The sequence below is a fragment of the Triticum urartu genome, chromosome 5A, assembly GCF_056163025.1.
Source record: "Triticum urartu cultivar PI428250 chromosome 5A, HENAU_Tu73, whole genome shotgun sequence".
Classification (NCBI taxonomy): domain Eukaryota; kingdom Viridiplantae; phylum Streptophyta; class Magnoliopsida; order Poales; family Poaceae; genus Triticum; species Triticum urartu.
In genome coordinates this window covers 6422969-6444589 of record NC_141877.1, presented here as the reverse complement: position 1 = coordinate 6444589, position 21621 = coordinate 6422969, and the positions used below count along the sequence as shown (strand labels likewise).

At 43.9% G+C, this 21621-nt stretch overlaps 2 protein-coding genes and 1 pseudogene across 9 annotated transcripts; all 3 read right to left on the bottom strand.

The window, feature by feature from the left end:
• Positions 1-229: 229 nt before the first annotated feature.
• LOC147967383 (obtusifoliol 14-alpha demethylase-like) lies at positions 230-5371 on the bottom strand. 5 transcript variants are annotated; one of them, XM_087525260.1, is made up of 4 exons: positions 5187-5371; positions 5021-5115; positions 3804-4299; positions 230-1414 (listed from the first exon to the last, which is right to left on the bottom strand). In XM_087525260.1, exons 2-4 carry the CDS (start codon positions 5026-5028, stop codon positions 404-406), a joined length of 1515 nt encoding a protein of 504 aa, XP_087381386.1. In that variant the 5' UTR covers positions 5029-5115; positions 5187-5371; the 3' UTR covers positions 230-403. The 5 variants fall into 5 exon arrangements, with proteins under 5 accessions (XP_087381386.1, XP_087381388.1, XP_087381390.1 ...); XM_087525262.1 differs by having other exon boundaries at positions 4050-4299; positions 5187-5365; XM_087525264.1 differs by lacking the exon at positions 5021-5115 and having other exon boundaries at positions 5187-5218; positions 5281-5364.
• Positions 5372-12242: 6871 nt separating this feature from the next.
• On the bottom strand, positions 12243-13936 carry LOC147967382 (F-box protein At4g22280-like; annotated as a pseudogene).
• Positions 13937-19164: 5228 nt separating this feature from the next.
• On the bottom strand, positions 19165-21603 carry LOC147967381 (obtusifoliol 14-alpha demethylase-like). 4 transcript variants are annotated; one of them, XM_087525258.1, is made up of 3 exons: positions 21170-21603; positions 20497-20999; positions 19165-20391 (listed from the first exon to the last, which is right to left on the bottom strand). In XM_087525258.1, the coding sequence occupies exons 2-3, from the start codon at positions 20980-20982 to the stop codon at positions 19402-19404; spliced, it is 1476 nt and encodes a 491-aa protein (XP_087381384.1). In that variant the 5' UTR covers positions 20983-20999; positions 21170-21603; the 3' UTR covers positions 19165-19401. The 4 variants fall into 4 exon arrangements, with proteins under 4 accessions (XP_087381384.1, XP_087381383.1, XP_087381385.1 ...); XM_087525257.1 differs by having other exon boundaries at positions 21441-21603; XM_087525259.1 differs by having other exon boundaries at positions 21478-21600.
• Positions 21604-21621: the final 18 nt, after the last annotated feature.

The following is a 21621-nucleotide window of genomic DNA, read 5'->3' as shown; positions in this document are numbered from 1 at the left end:
TCCAACCTTAGCCGAGGGCCTTTTTTTGCACTCGGTTTATGAGATCCTTTGCCGAGTGTCCAACAGGACGCACTACCAATCCGGGCCATTTCAGTAGTGAATAGTGAGTGCTCCATTTGGTTTTTTTAGGGGTGAATACTCCATTTAGTGCAAGCCTCACAAAATCTGCCAACCAGGAATCTTTTCAAATGCAACAGAAAAAAGTAGTGGAAGGACACAAAAGGACGGATGACATAGAAACCAACCAAGACTATGTATTTATTTCTTGATGAACATAATTGTGGGTACGGAACTACTAGCACTCAAAGCCAAGTCCGCCACTAAATGTGGCATCCAAACACGATTGCATTGATATTACACAGAAGTAAGCGTACATATACACATATAGGTTGCAGTAGATCAACTAATTAAGTGACTGCAAAATGCCATTCCTCTTATATTTTACGAGTAGTTTTCCTTGTGGCTCTGGCAAGAACTTGCTCCAGTCTGTCTTGGGGAAAGGGGAGATCAATTCGAGCTCAAAGTTCCTCAGCAAATGGCTCCATATCACTTTAAGTTGCATGTAAGCATAGGCCTCCCCGGTGCAAATGTGTCGTCCACCGCTAAATGACGTGTAAGAGAACTTGCCACCTACTTTGTCTTCTCTTCTTTCGGGGCCAAACCGGCATGGATCATATACCTGAGGGTCCTTATAGATATAAGAGATGTTATTGTTGACTATAGTGGGAGTTGCTACGATGTGGTCTTGCGGGATGTCATATTCTTTGCCCTCTTTCGTCTTCACCATGAAGCTCTTATGTGCTCTGCGGACCAGCATTGGTGTTGGAGGGTGCTTCCTTAGTGCCTCCTTGATGCAACTATGTAGTGTATCCATCTCTATAAATGCATTGTAGTCTAGCCCCATGTCCTTGTATTTGCTACTGATTTGTTGTTGCTCCTCAATGGCAGCTCTCAAGAAAGTTGGATGGCTGAGTAAACAAGCTGCAGTCCAAGTACTAGTGTGAGAGCTGGTGTGTTTTCCAGCAAACAACAAGCCAATGATTAGCCCGACTACCTCTTCTACCGTTGTAGGGCGACCATCTTTGTACTTAGAGTCGATCAATTTCTGCAGCGTGTCCTCCTCAACTCTGCCAGAGTTCTTACGGGAATTGACGACATCGGAAAGGATTTGTGTTAGCCTTATGCGCGCTCTATCTCGCTGCCGGTTTGCTGGAGATGGGAGATATGGGAACAAGAAGCTGATCAAAGTCACACCATTGTCTTCAATCTCGTGAAATAGTGTGTAGACTTCATCGAACATGTTCTCCCGAACCTCTTTTCCGAGCAAACACCTGCTTGAGATCAACATGAGTAACTTCTCGAACTCAAGCTTTAGATCAACTATGCCTTCATCTCCCCATTTTGCAAAGTAACCCTGCATGAATGCATCGATACAACATAAGTTTTGTGCAACTTGTATGTAAACATGTACTCTAGAACAGATGAGTAATTTATGGTTTAAACTTTGTAACGAAAAGATGCCTGTGCATGCATAAACCGAGCTAGAGGCCCTTTTCGGGGCAAAAATACACTAGTAGAAAAAGGGTCAAACGTGAAGCACATTAGTGCCGGTTTGTATTTGAGTCGGCACTAATGTATACATTAGTGCCGGTTCCAACGGCTAGCCGGGCCGCTTTCATTAGTACCGGTTTGTGGCGAACCTTTAGCACCGGTTCGTGCCACGAACCGGTACTAATGACAGTGGTGGCAGGATGTTGTCAGACTGGGGCCCCTCCAGCCCCTTTAGTACCGGTTCTTGGCACGAACCGGTACTAAAGGTTGTCCTACATAAACCCTTCGTCCACCCGAGCTCGCTCTGTTCTTCCCCTTTCCCCTCTCCTCTCTGTTCTTTCCCTCTTCCTCTCGAGCTCATCACACATTTTGCCCAAAATTTGTCAAGATTTGAAGGCCCCCATCCATTCAAATGATCACAAAGGTTAGCAACTTTGTCCTTTCATCTCTCATTGCTAGATTAGCTCTTGCAATGCTTTATATAGTGATTAATTTGTGATTTTAGTAATTTGGGAGGATATATATATATATATATATATATATATATGTGTGTGTGTGTGTGTGTGTGCTAGTATTTGATTTATATGCAATTTGAGGTCAAAAATAACACTTAGTTTGCATATGTAGATGTGGTTTACTTAGTGCCTTCTAAATCTCCGTCGTAACCACCGTCGATCGCCCGCACCGTCCCGTCGCCGGCACCACCTTATGGTGAGCCTCTTGTTCATGAAATTTTATATAAAAATTGATATTTGTGTGATTTGGATATATAGTTACTCGTATAATTATCTTACCCGTACGTTGTTTGTTATACATATAGTGCCATGGTCATGAACCACTTCCAATTGTCATCGTGCTCCGAAGGCACCAATTAGGCTAATGCCACTGGCTCCGAAGGCAACATACATATGTAGGAGAAATTGTATATAGCTATACATGTGTGTATGTGTAAATTAATATGGTGGTTTGTGAGACATTGATGATATATATATGATTGGTTCTACTAAAAATTCTATTTATATATATATATATATATATATATATATATATATATATATATATAATTGGTTCTACTAGGTATGCTAAACTAAGCCTGAGCGCAAATTCCTTATTCTGCACTCCGGCCAGAACACGCGCTCATGCTCCTCTAAACAACTCAAGGCGCGCACGCTAACCGGCATGCAGTTGCTTCCCACTTGATCGTAAAGCATGAGTAACATGTAGTAAAACACACTAACCACGTTACAAGGATCACACTTCTATTTGTTTCTAATTTGGTGGTAACCGATGGTAACCGATGCTAACCACGTTACAAAGTAGTAGTTCTAGTAATTTATTTATTTCTCTGGAATGGAGGGTCTTATATAGCCACGTTATGTTCACTTTTGCATGTATGGTAACAACAAGTGGTAGATCTAGTAATTCATGGTAACGCCAAGTTGGGCTCAATTATAAATCTATGGTAACGCCACGTTGTACTTCTAGTAATGGGGAAAACTAAAATTTAATACTAGTAGTAATGAGGTGTCATAATCAAATTACCACATACCCAAAGCTAACAACAATTGGCACGTACAGAAGTCATTTACCCGGCTAGTTAACAAGGCAAATCTAGTGCGGTAATCATTTTACTATATTTTGCAAACCGTTACGAGGGTCTAAACTAAAAGAGATGTGGTCAGCTAATTTGGCTGGGCGTGGTGGTCTATGCAGCCAGTTAATCAATTATTGATGTTACGATGGTTTCCATCCTTTTTACGATCAAGCGGAGGGAGGTCTGTTGGTTGGCTAATTTGTGGCACTGCGCGCGGACGTCCGGTCCGCCCACCTAGCCGGAGCGCATGATTAGCGATTCTACGCTCGGGTGTACTTTAGCGCTACAATATATATATAACGTGTACAATGTGTAGTACCGTAAAATACCAGCAAACGAAAAAGAATTAAAATGGAAAACACAAAATTAAATGAAAAAGAAATCATAAAACCAAAAACCCCCCAAACATTTTAGTACCGGTTGGTGTTACCAACCGGTACTAAAGGGCTCCCGGCCCCCGGAGCTAGCTCGTGCCACGTGGTTTCCCTTTAGCACCGGTTCGTGCTGAACCGGTATTAAAGGGGGGGGGGGGCTTTAGTGCCGAAACTTTAATGCCGGTTCCTAAACCGGCACTAAAGGGTCTTACGAACCGGTGCTATTGCCCGGTTCTGCACTAGTGATAACAAATGAGTAAGGGCACAGCCTGTTTGCTACGCACCTCCACTTCTTGAAGCATGGGATAAACATGGCTCCTCAACCTTGATGGTCTCAATGCTTCGATATGGAAGCGCATTTGTTCAGTTCGGGTGGCGGTATCTCTGCCATAACCAACTGCTTCACCAAACATGGGCACAGTGAACTCAAACAGATTACCGTGGCTAATCTCTGACTCCAGACCTTGGAAGAAATGAGCCGTCACCTCTGGCCCGATCAACAGTGTTACCTTCACTCCAAATGAACTTACCATGAATACACTGCCATATTTGACATATAGATCATTCGTCATTGCCGGTAGACCCTTGTTGAAAAGGGTAGGTAATAGTTTGAGGAGAGCAACTCCATTCACCAGGGGAGGAAGTTGACCTGTTGTACGATGTAGATCAACGGTGGTGAATCTTGCTCTTGAAATCTTGGTGACTAACACGGTGATGAAAAGAAGAGCCACGGCCCACCACACTGCGGTAAGACTTGTTAAGTCCATGTTGTTATTTGGCCTGCAAGAACATTAGTATGAGTTACTCCCTCCCCTTCATTTTGTTAGGCACATCTCTATGAGTTGGATTGACTAGGAGTCCTTTTATGGACGTCACATAAATGGACTGTTAAGATGTTAGAGTATATATTGTACACCATGCATGATGCTTATAGAACTATATATGATGCTTAAATTTACTTGAGAACAAATCGATTAAACTTGGAATCTGATAAAGTACCCGATGTCAGGTACGTGCACATGGCAAAAGGAACGTTTTTTGTGACATTTTATATTTGTTGAGGATGGCAAGTTTAGTGGGCAAGCATGGCAAATCTGTCTTAGTTTATCTTTTTGCTAGGAAAATTGCTGTGCTTGTAAGAAAAATGGACATCCACGCATCAACTAAAATTGCCATAAAAATCGTTTGTTTTGCCATGTGCAAGTACCTGACGTCAGGTACTTATCATTTTCGTTAAACTTCTTGTACGACTAGAAGTCCTTTTATACACTTAGAATTGAATAAACTTCTTATATAACCATGATGCTTAAATTTACTTGAGAACAAATTTCATTTTTATATACTCAGTGAATAACCAAGCATATATAACTTACTTTTTTGAAAAGATGGACAGCACCCAGGGCCTAACCGAACATAACATATGGATGTTTCTACAAATCTAGCTAGCTTGGCTTACAAATATTGACTTGGAGTAAAAAATAAAAAGGAAAAAACAAGGTACCATATCATGCAGCTGACATGACAATATTACTGATATATATGCCAAGAGAAAAAAAATCACAAATCGTGAAGCAACTTAGCGTGCAGATAGGAGACCTGGCAAGTTAAAATTAATTAATCCACAGCGCTAACTTTAGAAAGAAGATCTAGCTAGCATGCATACATACCTCAATATGTCTCGGCAAAGAGGGTTGTGAGCTCATGAGTGTATGTATACTACCTGCTAGCTGGTTAGTGTCTCACATATATATATCATGTAGCATCGTAAATTAGAACCGTCCTCAGCGCCGCACATAGAAAACACAGGAAGGAGGTAAGGACACTTAACATGGATAGCTAGAATATATAGAGAGAGTGAGTGCAGGGTACCAAGCTATGTATGACTAACTGTTATACCAGCACGGTCCACACGGGCAAGCTAGCTAGTAGTAACAGTTTGGGAAGTCCAACATTACTTCTAGCTTAACTAGCATCCAAGCTTAGCTAGTATCCACTGTGACTAATGCATGCACGTGTTTCTTCCTGTTCAAAATTGAGCTTTGACTCTTTTCAGTAGCTAGCATAGATACCGTACTGTGTTCTACTAGTATTCGGCGGGTAATCAAGTTGGAGTCTGCAACTTAATTGTATGACAGTGACTAGGAGAAAATAGCACTGAAAGGTATTAAGTGCCTAACTATTATGTAGCTCACCATATTTGCACAGAATCGAGGGTCAAATAATATCTTTAAGCATATATCACTGCCTACTCTTTTGAAAAACCTCAGGCGTCAGTGATCACATGGGCGGCTAGTAGTTGGAGTGTTGGACTACACAACACTAGATAAACATGTTGACTGATAGACCGTGCTGAGCCGTCACAAATTTTGAACATGGTTAAGCAGGTCAAGACTCTAGCTGCTGGGAGAAATATTTGTAGTCACAACTTGGTTACTATGCTAAAACTAGCCAAAACACTGCATGTTCGATTGGCAACAGTCTTTTTTTTCTTTTGAGTGAAGATTGGCAACGGTCAAATTAAGAAGAAGAGAGAAAGCAATTTACAACAGTACGCCATTGGCATACTCTCGAAAAAAATTAAGAAGAAGAAGAAGATACCCCCCTCCCCCCCCCCCCCCCCCCCCCGCGTCGTCCTTCCTGGTTCACTCGGGGGCGAAACCCTAGCCCGCCGCCACAAGCCCACTCCCCTGGTCTCCCTCCCCCACCGCCGCCGTCGGCCTTCGCCGGGCCTAGCTCGCGCGGTGGTTGGCGGCGGCGGGGCGTCCACTCGCGCCATCTGCGTCGGTTAGCCCGCCCCTCCTCCCTGGTCGCCCTCCCTGGTTCACTCAGGGGCGAAACCCTAGCCCGCCGCCACAAGCCCACTCCCCTGGTCTCCCTCCCCCACTGCCGCCGTCGGCCTTCGCCGGGCCTGGCTCGCACGGTGGTTGGCGGCGGCGGGGCGTCCACTCGCGCCATCTGCGTCGGTTAGCCTGCCCCTCCTCCCTGGTCGCCCTCCCTGGTTCACTCAGGGGCGAAACCCTAGCCCGCCGCCACAAGCCCACTCCCCTGGTCTCCCTCCCCCACCGCCGCCGTCGGCCTTCGCCGGGCCTGGCTCGCGCGGTGGTTGGCGGCGGCGAGACGTCCACTCGCGCCATCTGCGTCGGTTAGCCCGCCCCTCCTCCCTGGTCGCCGCTGTGGGTTTCGCCTCTCCCCTTTTCTGCATCGGCGCTCTCCCTCGTCGACTGTCCCTGGCACCGCCCCATCCGCCGGATCCGGTGCTGGTGGTGGCTCTGACGGCGGCTGGCTGCTAGATCCGGCTGCCTCACTCTGGGCCAGGGTGGCGGCCTTGCGCCTGTTTAGGCTTGCCGCGGTCGTTCTGGAGTCGCCGGATCCAGGGCCCTGGCGGCTGCTGGCCATCGACTTTTGCCGGATCTGGCCTTTGGGGACGCTGCAGACGCGATTTTGTTCTCCGGGGAGGCGCGTGGTGTCTACGGAGATGCTCCTGGTGGGTGTGGCGGGGATGTCGGCTGGCTGCAGATGTGATGCGTGTGGTGGTTGGATGCCGAGGCGGCGACCCCGGATTGTGCGGACATCGTCGTCTCTGCGGCGAGCGGCGCTTGTGGGTGCTAATCCGTGACTTTGGCGTGTGGGCGGCGAGGTTGCGGCGGACGTGTTCTACGGTGGCGGGACGCCCCATCGGCCGGCGTTCCTGCTTTTGATGAAGACCTTCGTCCCTCCCAGCTGGCTTGCGCCCTTCTGGTCAGATCTGGGACCGTGTGGGCGGGGTGTGGAGCGGGACCGGGGGAAACCCTTGGTCATTGGCGGCGGCCACGACATTGACGGCGCCATTGGCGTCGACTCCCTCCTTGGAGGCCTTGTTGAGGTCCCCTCCTAATCGCTGCTTTGCATCCTGGTGGTGAAAGCTCTAGCTCCCCTTGCGGACAGCGGCGGCGTGCTGTCGTCGCATCCCTTCTTGGAGGCGTCGTCCGGGGCGCATGGCTGCAAGGTTGGCGCTTGCTACTTGTTTGTGGGCGGATGGTGGCGCCTTCATGTTCATCCTCTTCCGTCGGTCTTCGTCTGTGGTATCGTCTTCAACTCGCGTTTGGATGTGCAGTTGGCTGTGCCCGGTGGTGAGGTCATGGTAGTCCTGTGGGTGTGGTTCAAGCTCTGGTTCCTCACGTCTGGGATGCTCTGCTGGTTCTGTTCATGCCGCTCTCGGTGAGCTTTCTACCTTCCGACGGTTCGGCGCCCTTCGAGCCAGGGCGAGAGGATTGTGGTCTTCTTTGGAGGTTGATTAGGATGGCATGCTTTCAGGCTCTGCAGGAGTAGGTGATGGCGTTGGCCTCTGACGCTGGTGCTGCTTGTGTTCTCACCCTGTTGCCGGTGTAGCTGTTGTTCTAGACGTTTGGCCTTTACAATTCAGGCTGGGACCCCTCTTCTATTTTTCGTTTGCCTGTATTGCTGTTAGGTTGTGAGTTGTTCTAGCACCTTGTATCTTTGCCGTTTTTCTTGTAAGTTGTCTGTTTGTAATCCTGGCCGATTGATGGCTTTGTTAATTCAAAACCGGGCTAGGTTCGAGCCTTTTCTCGGGCTCGGCCGTCGCCTTTTCTCTAAAGAAGAAGAAGAAGAAGAAGAAGAAGAAGAAGGAGGAGGAGAAGAAGAGATTGGGTGGTGGAGGAGGAGGGCAATAACTAGAGGCGGTTACCTAGCTAGTATTAGTGGTCGATAGATTAACATCACTAAACGCCGCCGAGTGCTAGAGACCCATCACCTAGACACCACCTTTGCTCAAGTAAATGTTGCATTAATTCTCCTTAGTCTATTTCTCCTTTTAGCTAGTATCATGCATGCCAACTAAGCAATTTTGATGAGGTGATATAGAATTAAATGAATAAAGAAAGCGTTGAGTATCATATTATAAGACTGTATCACAATAAATTGTATATTATTATATGTCATGCATGGCAACAAATGAGACCACCTAAAATACTAGTTTTTTTTGCGGGGACACCTAGCTAAGATACTACTATATAATACTCCCCACTACGACTAGCTATTACTTATTTTATTCTTAAGTTAGTACTTAGTTAAATTCCCTGGTTTACTGTCTGCCTAGCAACCAATAGAGTAAACTATTCCCAAACTACCGTTTGAGTGCGAACGTAGTTGCGTACATGACAACATAGTTGTGGAGTTGGTAGTTTCCTTCTAGTAGCTCTTTGGTGGTAACAATACCCATGAAAAGAGAGGTAAAAATTGGCATACCTTTTGCTAAATAGGGTAACCCGGATGAAATGTTGTTAAATGAGGTAATTAGTGCCAGAAATATCAATGTAGGGGGTGAAAACTAAAATTTACTCTAGATAGAAGTCCCCTCTGCTTATTTGGAAAAATTCTCTTCCACTGATCTTGTGCAAATGGACAATTCCAGAAGAGATTAATAAGAGTTCCCTCTTGACTATCACAATATCAGCACGGTTGAAGCTTTGATGATGGAATGGCTTTATGTGAAGAAGATATCTACATTTATACAACCATGTAACAACATTCAGAAGAAAACTTTGTGTTCAAGTTGGGCAGCACATTTCCAAAGCTTAGCAAAGAGGAAGTGACCCCCCCCCCTTTTCTTGGGTCAAGGACTCATGGGCCAAAGTGCACGACACAGACGTGATCACCACCTTCTCTACCGAGCTCCGATGCCCGGAGTTGACTCAAAAGATCAGGCGCAAGTCCCCACAGATGACACCAGAGCTCTTCGACATTGCCAAAAACTACACTACCGGGATGTAAGTGGTCCTCAACAAGCAAAAGTACAACGAGGGGAAAGATAGAGGAGCGCCCAAGTCATCCAAGGCCAAAGCCACCAGAGTCTCCCAGATCCAAGAGCGCTCGCGGATTGTCAAGGAGGAACAACAATCATAAGCGCGAGAGCGATGATAAGGATGACCTTGTCGCGACGGCCAAACATGCCCTGACATGGGGTATCGACATCGCAACCCGAAAGAAAAGAGGAATAGATCTCTTTTGAAACTAGAAAACCAAGAAGCCATTGTGGGTGAATATTGTCGAAGATCTTTGGATTGTTTGGTTTCAAGATATTCGAAGCAGCAGCCGCTATGGCTTTGAAGAAGAAAGGCATGTTAAAGTTGGTCTTGAGCTAAATGACAAGCCTCTCCATGGGATGGTGAATGTGAAACATAGGTTCACCAGTTGGAGCTGAAACTGCAACTCCAGAAGGGATTTTGAGCATTTCGATGGGCTAGAAAAGAAAACTAATGATATTCAAAAAAATAACCAAAAATAACATCTGCAAATGATCCTTCGCATAATTCTCTAATAAAGAACAAAAACTTACCCTTCACATAGTCTAGTTTGACTCAAATGAGTTGTGTCAATATCAAGAATACAAACAAGCATGAGAAAGGTTGTTGAACACCAAGCATGCCAGCAAACCTCTCTCGAGTGTAAACTTTGATCAAATCAAAATGATGACTCTGAGTTTTGATTTTTTACTTTTTCAAATTTGCATACTTTTTTCAAACTCACAAACTTTTTACTAAAATATTTTTAAACTTACGAATGTTTTTCTCAAATCTGTGGATACTTTTTTCAAATTCACAAACGTTTTCATTTTTTGTGAACTTTCCTCAAATTCATCAAATTTTTCAAACTTTGTGAAAAAAATTCAAATTCATGAACTCTTTCATAATTATGAGTTTTTTTAAAATGTTAAATTTTTTCAAAAAACGTGTTTATTTTTTATTTTTATGAACTTCCTTTTCAAATTTATTTTGCTTTTTCAAATCCATGAACTTTTTGTAAACCGACCAACATTTCATAAATCCATGAACTTTTCTAATTTCACGAACATATTCAAAATCACAAAATCCTGAACCAGCAGCACCACAAAACTGACAAGTAAGTGAAGCGAAGGAGTGAAGTTTAATAGGCCACAGCCCACTTCCGTTCGCATGAGCGTCGGTTCCCGATTCGACGCTATAGGCGCTTTTTCTCAGCTATGTATCGCTTTTTCTCTCTGCATTTTTCTCTTTTTTCGATGCTAGCATAGGTTATATTTATCTTTTAAAACAATATTTTATTTTTTAGTGTTTCTTTGTTTTATTTAATTTTTCTTCGATGTCCACTGGTAATTGATTTCTTCTTTTTCCTTTTTCATTTTTTTCAACTCATTTTTTTAACACATTGTAAATTTTTCATATATATTAGAGACATTTTAGACAAGTTTAATATTTTATAAATTCGTAATTAACCTTTTTTGAATTTATGTTTTGATGTTTAACTTTTACACATTGTACATTTTTCCTATACATCTGAAACATTTTATATATACGTTTAACAATTTTTGAAGTACAAGTAAACATTTTTCAAGTATGCATTGAACATTTTTATAATGAAACAAAACCGTTTTTCAACCTACACTGTTTTTTTAATTGTAAAAATATAATTTTTAAATTTCATGAATGTTTATTTAAACACATGAGCTTTTCCAAATAGCACGTGATTTTTTTAGAATGTTGTGACACATTTTTTTAATTTTGCAAACACTTTTTGCATTGCTTAAACATTTTTAAAATTTCATGAACATTTTTTTGGAACGCATGACCAGTTTTTTAAATGTCTTGATAATTCTTTTTGAATGCTACGAACAATTTTTTTAACCACATGAACATTTTATAAATGTTCAGTGATATTTAAAACAAATAACTAATGTAATATTTAAAATATTTTAAAATAATAATAAACACACAAACCAAACAGAATGCTAAGCGTCTTGATGCAAAAGGACAATTCCAAACGAGAGATGAAGAACAATTTCTCTTGAATTCACTAGTAAAATTGGTCTTGAGCTGAATGAGAAACCTCTCTATGGGGTGGTGAATGCTAAGCGTGGTCCACGGCTCCATGAGAGATTTTGGGTATTTTGATGGGCTAGACCAGAAAACTAATGATATGCGGAAAACAACCAAAACATATACCATCTACAATAATCCTTCGCACAACTCTCTAATAAAGTACAAAAAAATTATCCTTCACATAGTCTAGTTTGAATCAAATGAGTTGTGCCAATATCACAAATACAAGCAATCACGAGAAAGGTTGCAATGTCACTGCATATTTAAATCAACTCCTTGAATTGATTCATTTAAAATGGTAGAAATAGTGATCGGTTAATTTGGCTAGAACACAAGGTGAAAACTGATGCCATGACATTTCGTCAACAACACTTTCATCCACTATTTTGAGCTCAGTATATATATGAGAAAAACAATCCAATATTTGGCTAGAACACAACTACATTGGACACTCAACTAGACTACGTTGATGAACTAGCTCAAATCAACCATCACACATATATAGCGAATTTGATTGCAACGTGTGCGCACAAAATATCCAGACATGATCTTGAAACTCATTTGGCCACTACTTTCTGATAATAAGTGTGGCTCTTCTCTTGGGCTCACTTCTCACTAATGTCGGCGTCTCCAAAAGACTATGTCCCAACAAATTAACAAAACACTAACAAGGTGGCAGGTTCCCATAACAAAACAAGGTCTTGATTAGCATAGATCGGCGATGCTCGATGCTGATTTTCACACCGCTGGAAAGCGGTAGCAACGCCTGCACCAACGAGTTGGCCCTTGAATCTTCTTCATGGCAGTGGATTTTGATTCTCTCGATACAAGGGTAGTTGCCTGAGCCCGACAACGGTGCTCTCTTGTCGACTACAAAGCAGATTTAGCACCCTTGCATGTACTACATTTCTCCTGCAGAGTGTCAACATTAAGGTACTATATTAGCAAGGGCCTAAGAGGTCCTACTGTTCCAGCGGGTCAATTGGTATTTAGAGATGGTTCCAGGTGGTTACCATTTCGAGTTTAAAACTTAGCTCGTTCAACTTGGGCGAACGATGTAGGAGGCGACGCGGCGGGTAGAAGTAAGCAGCTAGGCTCCAATCACCCAACAACAGACTTGTCAGGTTGCTGAACACCGGGCATGTCTGCAAACCTCTCTCAGATGTGAACTTTGATGAAATCAAAATGATGACAGTGAGTTTAGTAGTTGATTATTCGATACTTTTAAGCTAGCTTGTTAAGATACACATATATAGGAGGGGAAACAAGTAAGCTGAAAAAAGTGAAGATCCTTTGAATTTACATCCGAGAAGAAACTATATAACAAAATCTAACCAAGGAAGCAAATATATTCACCTAGACTCGTATGGATATGAAAAGAAAACTAGTTTGTACCTCAGGTAATGGTGTCTGCAACTCCAAGGCGTCGGATGTGAGAGGCCAGCAAGTAGACCAATGACCCATAAGTAGACCATGACCCAGAAGTAGACCATGACCAAGTATTGTGCTTTCCATAAACTGAAATGTGTCATATCTCAGGCTAACTGAAGTTGTTACTAGAAAGAACATATCCCTGGTTAATATAGCACAGAAATGACATCATGATTCTAAGATAGAGAGATGGGTAAGATTGCTAGCACAAATCAGGACACCTTGGTGATAAGGTAGCTAATGATATGTAGAACCTTGAGTGACCTCGATGAGATCTCCATCAAGTCCACCAAACAACAATGCTCTAGCTCTAAATGCTCAAGGATTGGGCAGTCGCAGTTCAGCGACCTAAAGAACTCATCTCTCGACAAGAGAGATTGGAGCCTGACTATTTTGAGGTGTTGTATACAAAACATGGTTGTGCTATCCAGAAACACGGGTCCTGAAACATGAAGGAGATGAACTTTGTGCATCATGACATGAAGAATCCACTCACAACACATGATACTATCAACTTCATGGACAAAGATCTGGGATTCATCCAAGGAAGCAGTGTTGTCACGTAAGAGCAGCAACGAGCAAGCGATCCCCGATCTTATCTAACTTGTCACCATCCATGAAGTTCTGGTGATCGATGCAAATGAATGGCGTAGAAGCCCGGAGATAGCGCCACCTCGTCGAGAGCAGACTTGTGTGCATGGCCCCCACCATTGACCAGAAGGACATCACATGGTGGAGCAGCTCGTTGGGAAGGCTCCTATCATCGGTGCCTCACGTGCTCTTGAAACTGAAGGGGATTGAGGCTAGTTCTGACATTTCACCACACAGCCGACTGCATGTATCCGCGCGTCCCTGCCGCGGGCGGCGAGGGAGAGGCCACGGTACGTCCCCGACAGCCCGCTCTGTGAGCCCTACTTCCGCCGCCGTCACGCCGAGCAGCTCGAGGCCACCAACGGCGTCGTGCCCTTCGGGCGGCTCAACTCCGAGGGCCGTCGCCGGTGGTGGGGCGTGCCCGGCTGCACGTTGGAGGCCGTCCTCAAGTACATCAAGGGCGGCAACACGCCGCGCCTCGAGTACCCTGCTCCCCCATCCTTCTCACGCCGCCGTGAAAGCTCCTGGGCGCCGAGGCGCATGGAGCGGCCCGGGGCGTCCTCCTCCTCGTCCGGCCGCTCGTCGGGCTCTCCCTGCCTCCGCCCCGTCAAGCCGGAGCCCCAGGACACGCCTGTCAGCGCGCGTACCCGCAGCTCCGGCGTCCGCATCGGCGACTCCGCCCCCCCCCCCACCCACCGGCCGCTTCGTCCTCGTCGAGCCCAAGCCGGAGCCCGTCCTCCCCGCGGAGTATGAGGAGATAGCCCGGCGCGGCTTCTCCGACGAGGACGCCCTGCGGTGGAGTACGAGGAGATAGCCTGGCCCTGGAGGAGATTTCCGCCCTCAAGTGTGGGCGCGAGGACGAGCACAGCATCGTCTTCCTCGACAGCGACGACAACGACGACGCCTCCGGACCGTCCAACCCGCCGCGCCAACCGGGGGAGGGATGCAGCAGGGACGGCGGCGGCGGAGGCGGGGACGACGACGACGGCGGCGGCGGAGGCGGGGACGACGACGACGGCGGCGGTGGAGACGGCGACTACACGCGCTTCTACCGCCTCCTCGGCATGTAGAACTGCAAAGGCGGGCGGCGGGCGGCGGGCGGCGGGGAGCGGTGAGGTAGACGGCGAGGTGCAGCGATGGAGACGGCGGGGGCAGCCCGTACTAATTTTTTTCTTTTTTTGTAAAATATGTTTAAATTTGAACGAGCTCGCCGATGTTTGCATTAAATTTGAGCCTTGTTTGCCCTGTATTTGACTTTTTCAAAAAAACGTGGGCGCCGCGACTGGGGGGCATCATGCCCCAGTGCGCGGTTTAGCGCCGGTGCGCCCCCAGGGGGCGATTTTTAGCCCCTCCTGGGGGGCCAATGGCTGGAGATGCTCTTACTGTCTTGTGCATATTCGGTTTCCCTTGTTACTCGAGGTTATAGTAATGTAATTGATGAGTTATGCATGCGTGCGCAGCTTCCACTTTATTCTCCTAGAGATTAAGCTTAAGCAGGGACTAGTAAACGTCTTAGACTCGAGACGAAAAAATCCCGAGGAGTATGCGACCATGACTAAAATGCTCGAGAAATAAGTTCAATCGATCATTATCGCACCATATCGGCAACTTTGTTCATTTCCTGATATCAAGTAATTGTTTTCTTTGTCTGGCGGGGTTTTGAAAGAGTTCACCGCACAAGCTCCGGGACTGCAGGGGGAGCTGCGATTTACACACCCCAAAGTAAGTACTACTAGCTAGTTCCGCGCATCTCCCATTGATTCTAGCTAGTTTCATCAATAACATTTATAATGCTTGATTATCAATTTGATTGACCTCTATTTCTCGTAAAGTGCTTGTGGCAGGAACCTGGGAATGATTACTGTGGATACTACGTTTGCGAGTTTATCTACAACACAACGACCAAGAATAAGCGGGGCTACTCTAAAAAACAATATGAAGTGCGTAAGCAATAATATTCATAATTTTATTTTATTACCATCATTTGTGTTGAGTTTCATTCATATATATGTATTGGCCCCCTTCTTCAAATTAGATGTGGCAAATGTGGAATGAACTCCTACCACAAGATCACATACGAGCAATTCAAGAGGAATTGGTGGGATTCTTTCTTGACCACGTCATCAATAAAGCCGAAGAATACCATGTGGAAGTTGAGTTCAGATGTTAGGGGATTGTAAGAGATCTTATATTGTATATATGTAGCCAGTAGCGTCGGATAGATATACGAAAACTTGTTGTCGGACCAATCTCTCGGAAAAGGAGAGGCTGATCACTTCTCTGTGTATATGTTCATGACGATCTTCTGTACTTAATGGTTTCCTTCATTTGCTTACTAGCTAGCGTGTCGAGTCCTCTCTATACGTATAGTACGTAGCGTCGACCAAGCACGGAGATAAGAGATGACACTTCTCTCTATTAGCTAGCTAACACAATATATGAAACCCCTAAATTAACCCTACAAAACCCCAAAACCCCAAACTCCCTCCCCCCTTTCAAAAAAAAACAAAAACCCCAGCCCCTGAACTGCTGACGCGTGGATGCCTTTTGGTCTCGTTTGGTGCTACCAACCGGGACAAAAGGCCCTCCTGCCTGGGCAAGCCGCAGCGGCCACATGGAGCCCCATCTGTCCCGGTTCGTAGGCGAACCGGGACTAAAGGTATTGGGCTTTAGTACCGATCCTTTAGTCCCGGTTCCGGAACCGGGACAAATGGGCATCTGGAACCAGGACAAATGGGCATTTTTTTACTAGTGAGTCTAATCCATGTCACTGCTAACATATACTTTTCATGATATTGCAAACAACCTCTAGCATGCTACTAGTCTAAAAATTCATCACACGACATGGTATAAGTACAAACATTAACTAGCCAAAAGGTGTCTAATTGGCTACGTTCTCTAGTAGAGAAGGGACATTTAAACAAATTCATGATATTACTCAGCTAGTGTTTTGTCGTACAGAAATAGGAAAATATAGTATTGTTGTCTGTCATCCATCAACTACTATCATTTGAGACAACTTCACGATAGACGGTTCCCAAAACTCTCTGGGTGTAACCATGCAAGTGACTTTTGATGCTAAAGCGCTATAGTAAGGCATGATCTTCATAACCATTCGTCCCTTCAGTAACCATATCCTGGATCCAAACATCTGTGGTATTTGATATTTGAAAAAAAGACAACCAATTAAGGTTGGAAATTACAAGGTTATGGTAGCACGTGAAGGTAATCCCGCCAAGAGGAGATGACTACCTGGTCGGTTGGTCCTCTAAACCAATATGTCGAAGGTACAAGGTCGGTTAAGACCTTTGAAAGAATAGCTATCCTTGAATTGTCTAAATAACGAAATACTTTGGCCATTAGGTCACATTTATGGGCCGCTATAACTGGGCATAATTTTCTACTCTAGCAGTCACATCACGAGCGAGGAAACTATGCAGATCTAAGATTTGGTTCAAGTTTTAGCTTAGACTATCATGAATATGTGCTACTCTTTTGTGGACTAGGACTAGAAGGAAGTCGGTTTCATTGCATGTGCCGTTTGTTGACCTACCTTTATTAATTGTTTAAATAAACAAAAGAAAGGGATGCAAGTCGTATTTGTGGTGGTTGGGAGGATACTTTCAGTGCACGCCTAGTCTGCTAGGTGGAAAGCAACCTGCTCAATACGTGTATTATATGACAAACATGACCATTCTACCACGCAAAATTAATAGTAGTGCTAGGCGGGCACAACTTTCTACTCTGCTAGGCATGTCACCAGCACGAAAACTACTTGTATCTAGACTCATTTCAAGTTTTAGCTCAGACCGGTATTGCATGCATGCAAATCTTCTTTTTTACCCTGAAAACAGTAGGACATGCTCCTACTGTGTAAATGCATGCAACACTTTTGTGGACTAGGAGTAGACAAAAGTATGTTTCATTGTGTGTGATGTTTATTGACCTAACTTTATTTAATTATATAAATAAATAAAAGAAAGGCAAGCAAGCAAGTCATATTCGTGGTGGTTGGGAAGATGCCTCCAGTGTGGAAAGTATCAGATGATACGAGGCGTCCCGTGCTCAAATAATACGGGATCCCGAGAGCCCTTGGATTTGAGATCCAACTGCAGCGGCCGAAATTCTGGACTTATGCGTAAATATCAGATCCTGAAGGGCTTTTTTGCACAGTTGGAGGAGCTCAGCATGCGATCATTTTCAGTGCACAGCTAGGCTGCTCTGTGGAGTGCAATCTACTCCCTCCGTTTCTAAATATAAACCATTTTAATTAAATATTTTAATGCGAACTATATATATATATATATAGGTAAAACTGTGCAAATTCAATAATAATAGAATTGGGCATAATTTTCTAGTCTACTCTACTAGGCACGTCATGAGCGAGAAAGCTACACGTATCTAAGAATGGTTTCGAGTTTTAGCTTAGACTGACATGCATGCATGCATGCTACTCTTTTGTGGACTAAAAATAGACAAAAGTATGCTTCATTGCATGTGACATTTGTTGGCCTACATTTTTTAATTGTACTCCATTCGTCTCATAGTATAGTGAACATTGGTTTTCATGAAAATCAAGCTTCGTAAACTTTGATCAAGTTTGCTGAAAAAATCATCTACATCTACAATAAAAGAATATATACCATATAAAAAAGTATTTCATGATGAATATAATGGTATTGTTTTCGTATTCTAGATGTTGATAATTTTCTATATAAACTTGATCAAAGTTGATAAGGTTTGACCTTGAAAAAAAAAATCTAGTATACACTATACTCTCGGACGGAGGGAGTATAATATAAATAAACAAAAGAAATGCATGCAAGTCGTATTTGTGGTGGTTCGGGAGATATCAATTGAGCTGCTACGTAGATACCAATCCACGCTAGTATATTACTATGCGACAAACATGACCATTCTACCATGCAAATTTAATGATACTGCTAACTGGGGACAATTTTCTACTCTGCTTGTCACGTCACGAGCAAGGAAATTGCGTGTATCTATGATTCGTTTCAAGTTTTAGCTTAGACTGGCATGCACTCATGCTACTCTTTTGTGGACAGAGTAGACAATTGTATAAGTAAACAAAAAGAAAGACATGCAGGTCTTATTTCTGATGGTTGGGAAGATGTTTTTAGTGCACACCTGGGCTGCTACGTGAGAAAGGAATCTACTCAGTCGTATGAGAACGCTGAATGTACTACCCAAATTTAGTACTCCCTCCGTCCGAAAATATTTGTCGAAAGAATGAATGTATCTAGACGTATTTTAGTTTTAAATACATCAATTTTTATCCATTTGTCCGGCAAATATTTACGGACGGGGGGAGTATTGTAATTAAGATTTAAGAATCTTTCGCAAAAAAAATTAAGATTTAAGAATCAGTTCAAGTTTAACCTTGGGTTGACGTACATGGTTGCCATTGTGTGCATGATTGGGACACTAAGAAATTATAGTATGTCTCATATATATATATATATATATATATATATATATATATATATATATATATATATATATATGGGTAGTGATGGGACATGGAGGAACCCATGGGCTCATCGGTGATAAGTTTTCCAAGTGAAAATAGACTATTCATCGGAGTCACCACTGACGAGTGACCACCCCTCCCCTCCCCTCCGCGCTCTCGTTCCGTCATTGTCAATATCAGTGCAAGATTGCAAGAAATATCAGCGTAAGATAGTGTGCCTACCACGAATTTTTTCGAATGAACAAAGGAGAAGTGAAAGGATAAAAAAGAGGAAAGACATTGAAAGCAACAAAGACAATATATTTATTTATTATGGACATAGTTGTGGGTATTGACCATACTCAAACCCTAGTCCGCTACTGAACGTAACATCATTGTCTCCCAATACAAGTATGTGTCATACAAATACTAACATACCTTTTTGTATGTTACACATATCAAAAGACATATGCATACAGTACATATTGATTGCATGAATACAAGTAGAAGTAGATCATATAGTTAAGCGACTGCAAATTAAATTCCATTTCTCGTATATCTCACGAGTAATTTTCCCTGTGGATCTGGCAAGAACTTGCTCCAGTCTGTGTTAGGGAAGGGAGAGACCAATTCGAGATCAAAGTTCCTCAGCAAATGGCTCCATATCACTTTGAGTTGCATGTAAGCATAAGCCTCTCCAGTGCAAACGTGCCTTCCACCACCAAATGATGTGTAAGAGAACTTGCCACCCACTTTGTCCTCTCTTCTTTCTGGGCCAAACCGATTTGGATCATACACCTGAGGGTCCGTATAAATGTAAGGGATATAATTGTTTACTATAGTAGGAGTTGCTACGATGTAGTCCTGCGGGATGTCATATTGTTGGCCTTCTTTCGTCTGCACCGTGAAGCGCTTATGGACCCTGCGAACCAGCAGTGGTGTTGCAGGGTTCTTCCGCAGCGCCTCCTTGATGCAATTATGCAGCGTATCCATCTCTAAGAAGGCATTGTATTCTGGTCCGTCCTTGTATTTCTTGGCGACTTGATGTTGCTCCTCAATGGCAGCTCTTAAGAAGGCTGGATGGCTGAGAAGACAAGCTCCAGTCCAAGTACTAGTATGAGAGCTGGTGTGTTTTCCAGCAAACAGCAAGCCAATGATCAACCCGGCTACCTCTTCTACTGTTGTAGGGCGACCATCTTTGTACTTGGAGTCAATCAGTTTCTGCAGCGTGTCCTCCTCCACTCGCCCAGAGCTCTTACGGGACTCGACAACATTAGAGAGGATCTCTGTTAGCCTTATACGTGCCCTATCACGCTGCCGGTTTGCTGGAGTTGGGAGATATGGGAACAAGAAGCTGATCAAGGTCACACCCTTTTCGATCTCGCGAAAAAGTGTGTAGACTTCATCAAACATATTCTCCCGGACCTCTTTTCCAAGCAAACATCGGCCTGATATCAACATAAGTAGCTGCTCGAACTCAAGCTTTAGATCAACTACGCCTTCCTCTCCCCACTTTGCAAAGAAATCCTGTGCATATACATGAGTCAATTAATACACCACACGTCCATCACACACACACACACACACACACACACACACACACACACACACACACAGAGTAAAAAGGCGCACCTCCACTTCTTGAAGCATTGGAGAAACATGGCTCCTTAACCTGGATGCCCTCAGTGCTTCACTGTGGAAGCGCATTTGTTCCATTCGGGTGGCGGTATCTCTACCATAACCAACTGCCTTGCCAAACATGGGCACTGTGAACTCAAGCAGATTACCATGGCTAATCTCTGACTCCAAACCTTGGAAGAAATGAGTCGTCGCCTCTGGCCCGATCAAGAGTGTTACCTTGATCACTCCAAAGCAACTTACACTGAAGACACTGCCATAGTTAACATATAGATAATTGAACATAGGTGGTAGACCCTTCTTCAGAAGGGTAGGTAATAATCCTAGGAGAGCAAGTCCATTCACCATGGGTGGAAGTTGGCCTGTTGTACGCTGTGGATCAATGTTGGTGATTCTTGCTCTTGTGATCTTGGTGGCCAATACAGTAATGAAAAGAAGAGCTATGGCCCACCACATCGTAGTGAGACTTGTCAAGTCCATGGTGATGTTTATTTGACCTGCAAGAACATTAGTATGAGTTACTCTCCCTCCCATTCATTTTATTAGGCCCATCTCTAAATAGACTGTTGTTGTTCTGTTGACAGTACATATATTGTACACTTCCCTACATGTACAACAGCTGAATAAACTTTTTATATAACCACGCATGCTTGAAGCTTAAATTTACCTGAGAACAAATCACATTCTTATGGACTCGGTGAACACCCAAGCATAACATATCGATGTTTATGCGGATCTAGCTAGTGGCATACAAATACTGACTGAGAGTAGAAAATAAAAAAAAAGCCAAAAAAGGAGAATGAATAAATCGCTAACGGCACTGATTAAAAGTACAGAATACTAGTAGAATAGACTATGCATGGTTTCATTATATTGCCTCAACAACGCGCATGCACCAAACTCTAATGAACAGAAGAGGTGGCAGCATGCATGCATACGTCAATACGTAGAGGCTTATTCGTCTCTTTCACGTACTAGCTAGTAGCAGCTAGTTAAATGGTATGTCTGCACTATCATCAAATTAGGGCTGCAATCTCTGCTAGCTAGCTAACTAGCAGTGAGTGAGTGCGAGATCTGTGCGGAGTAACACACAGGAAGGCAACTAAGGATATGAACATC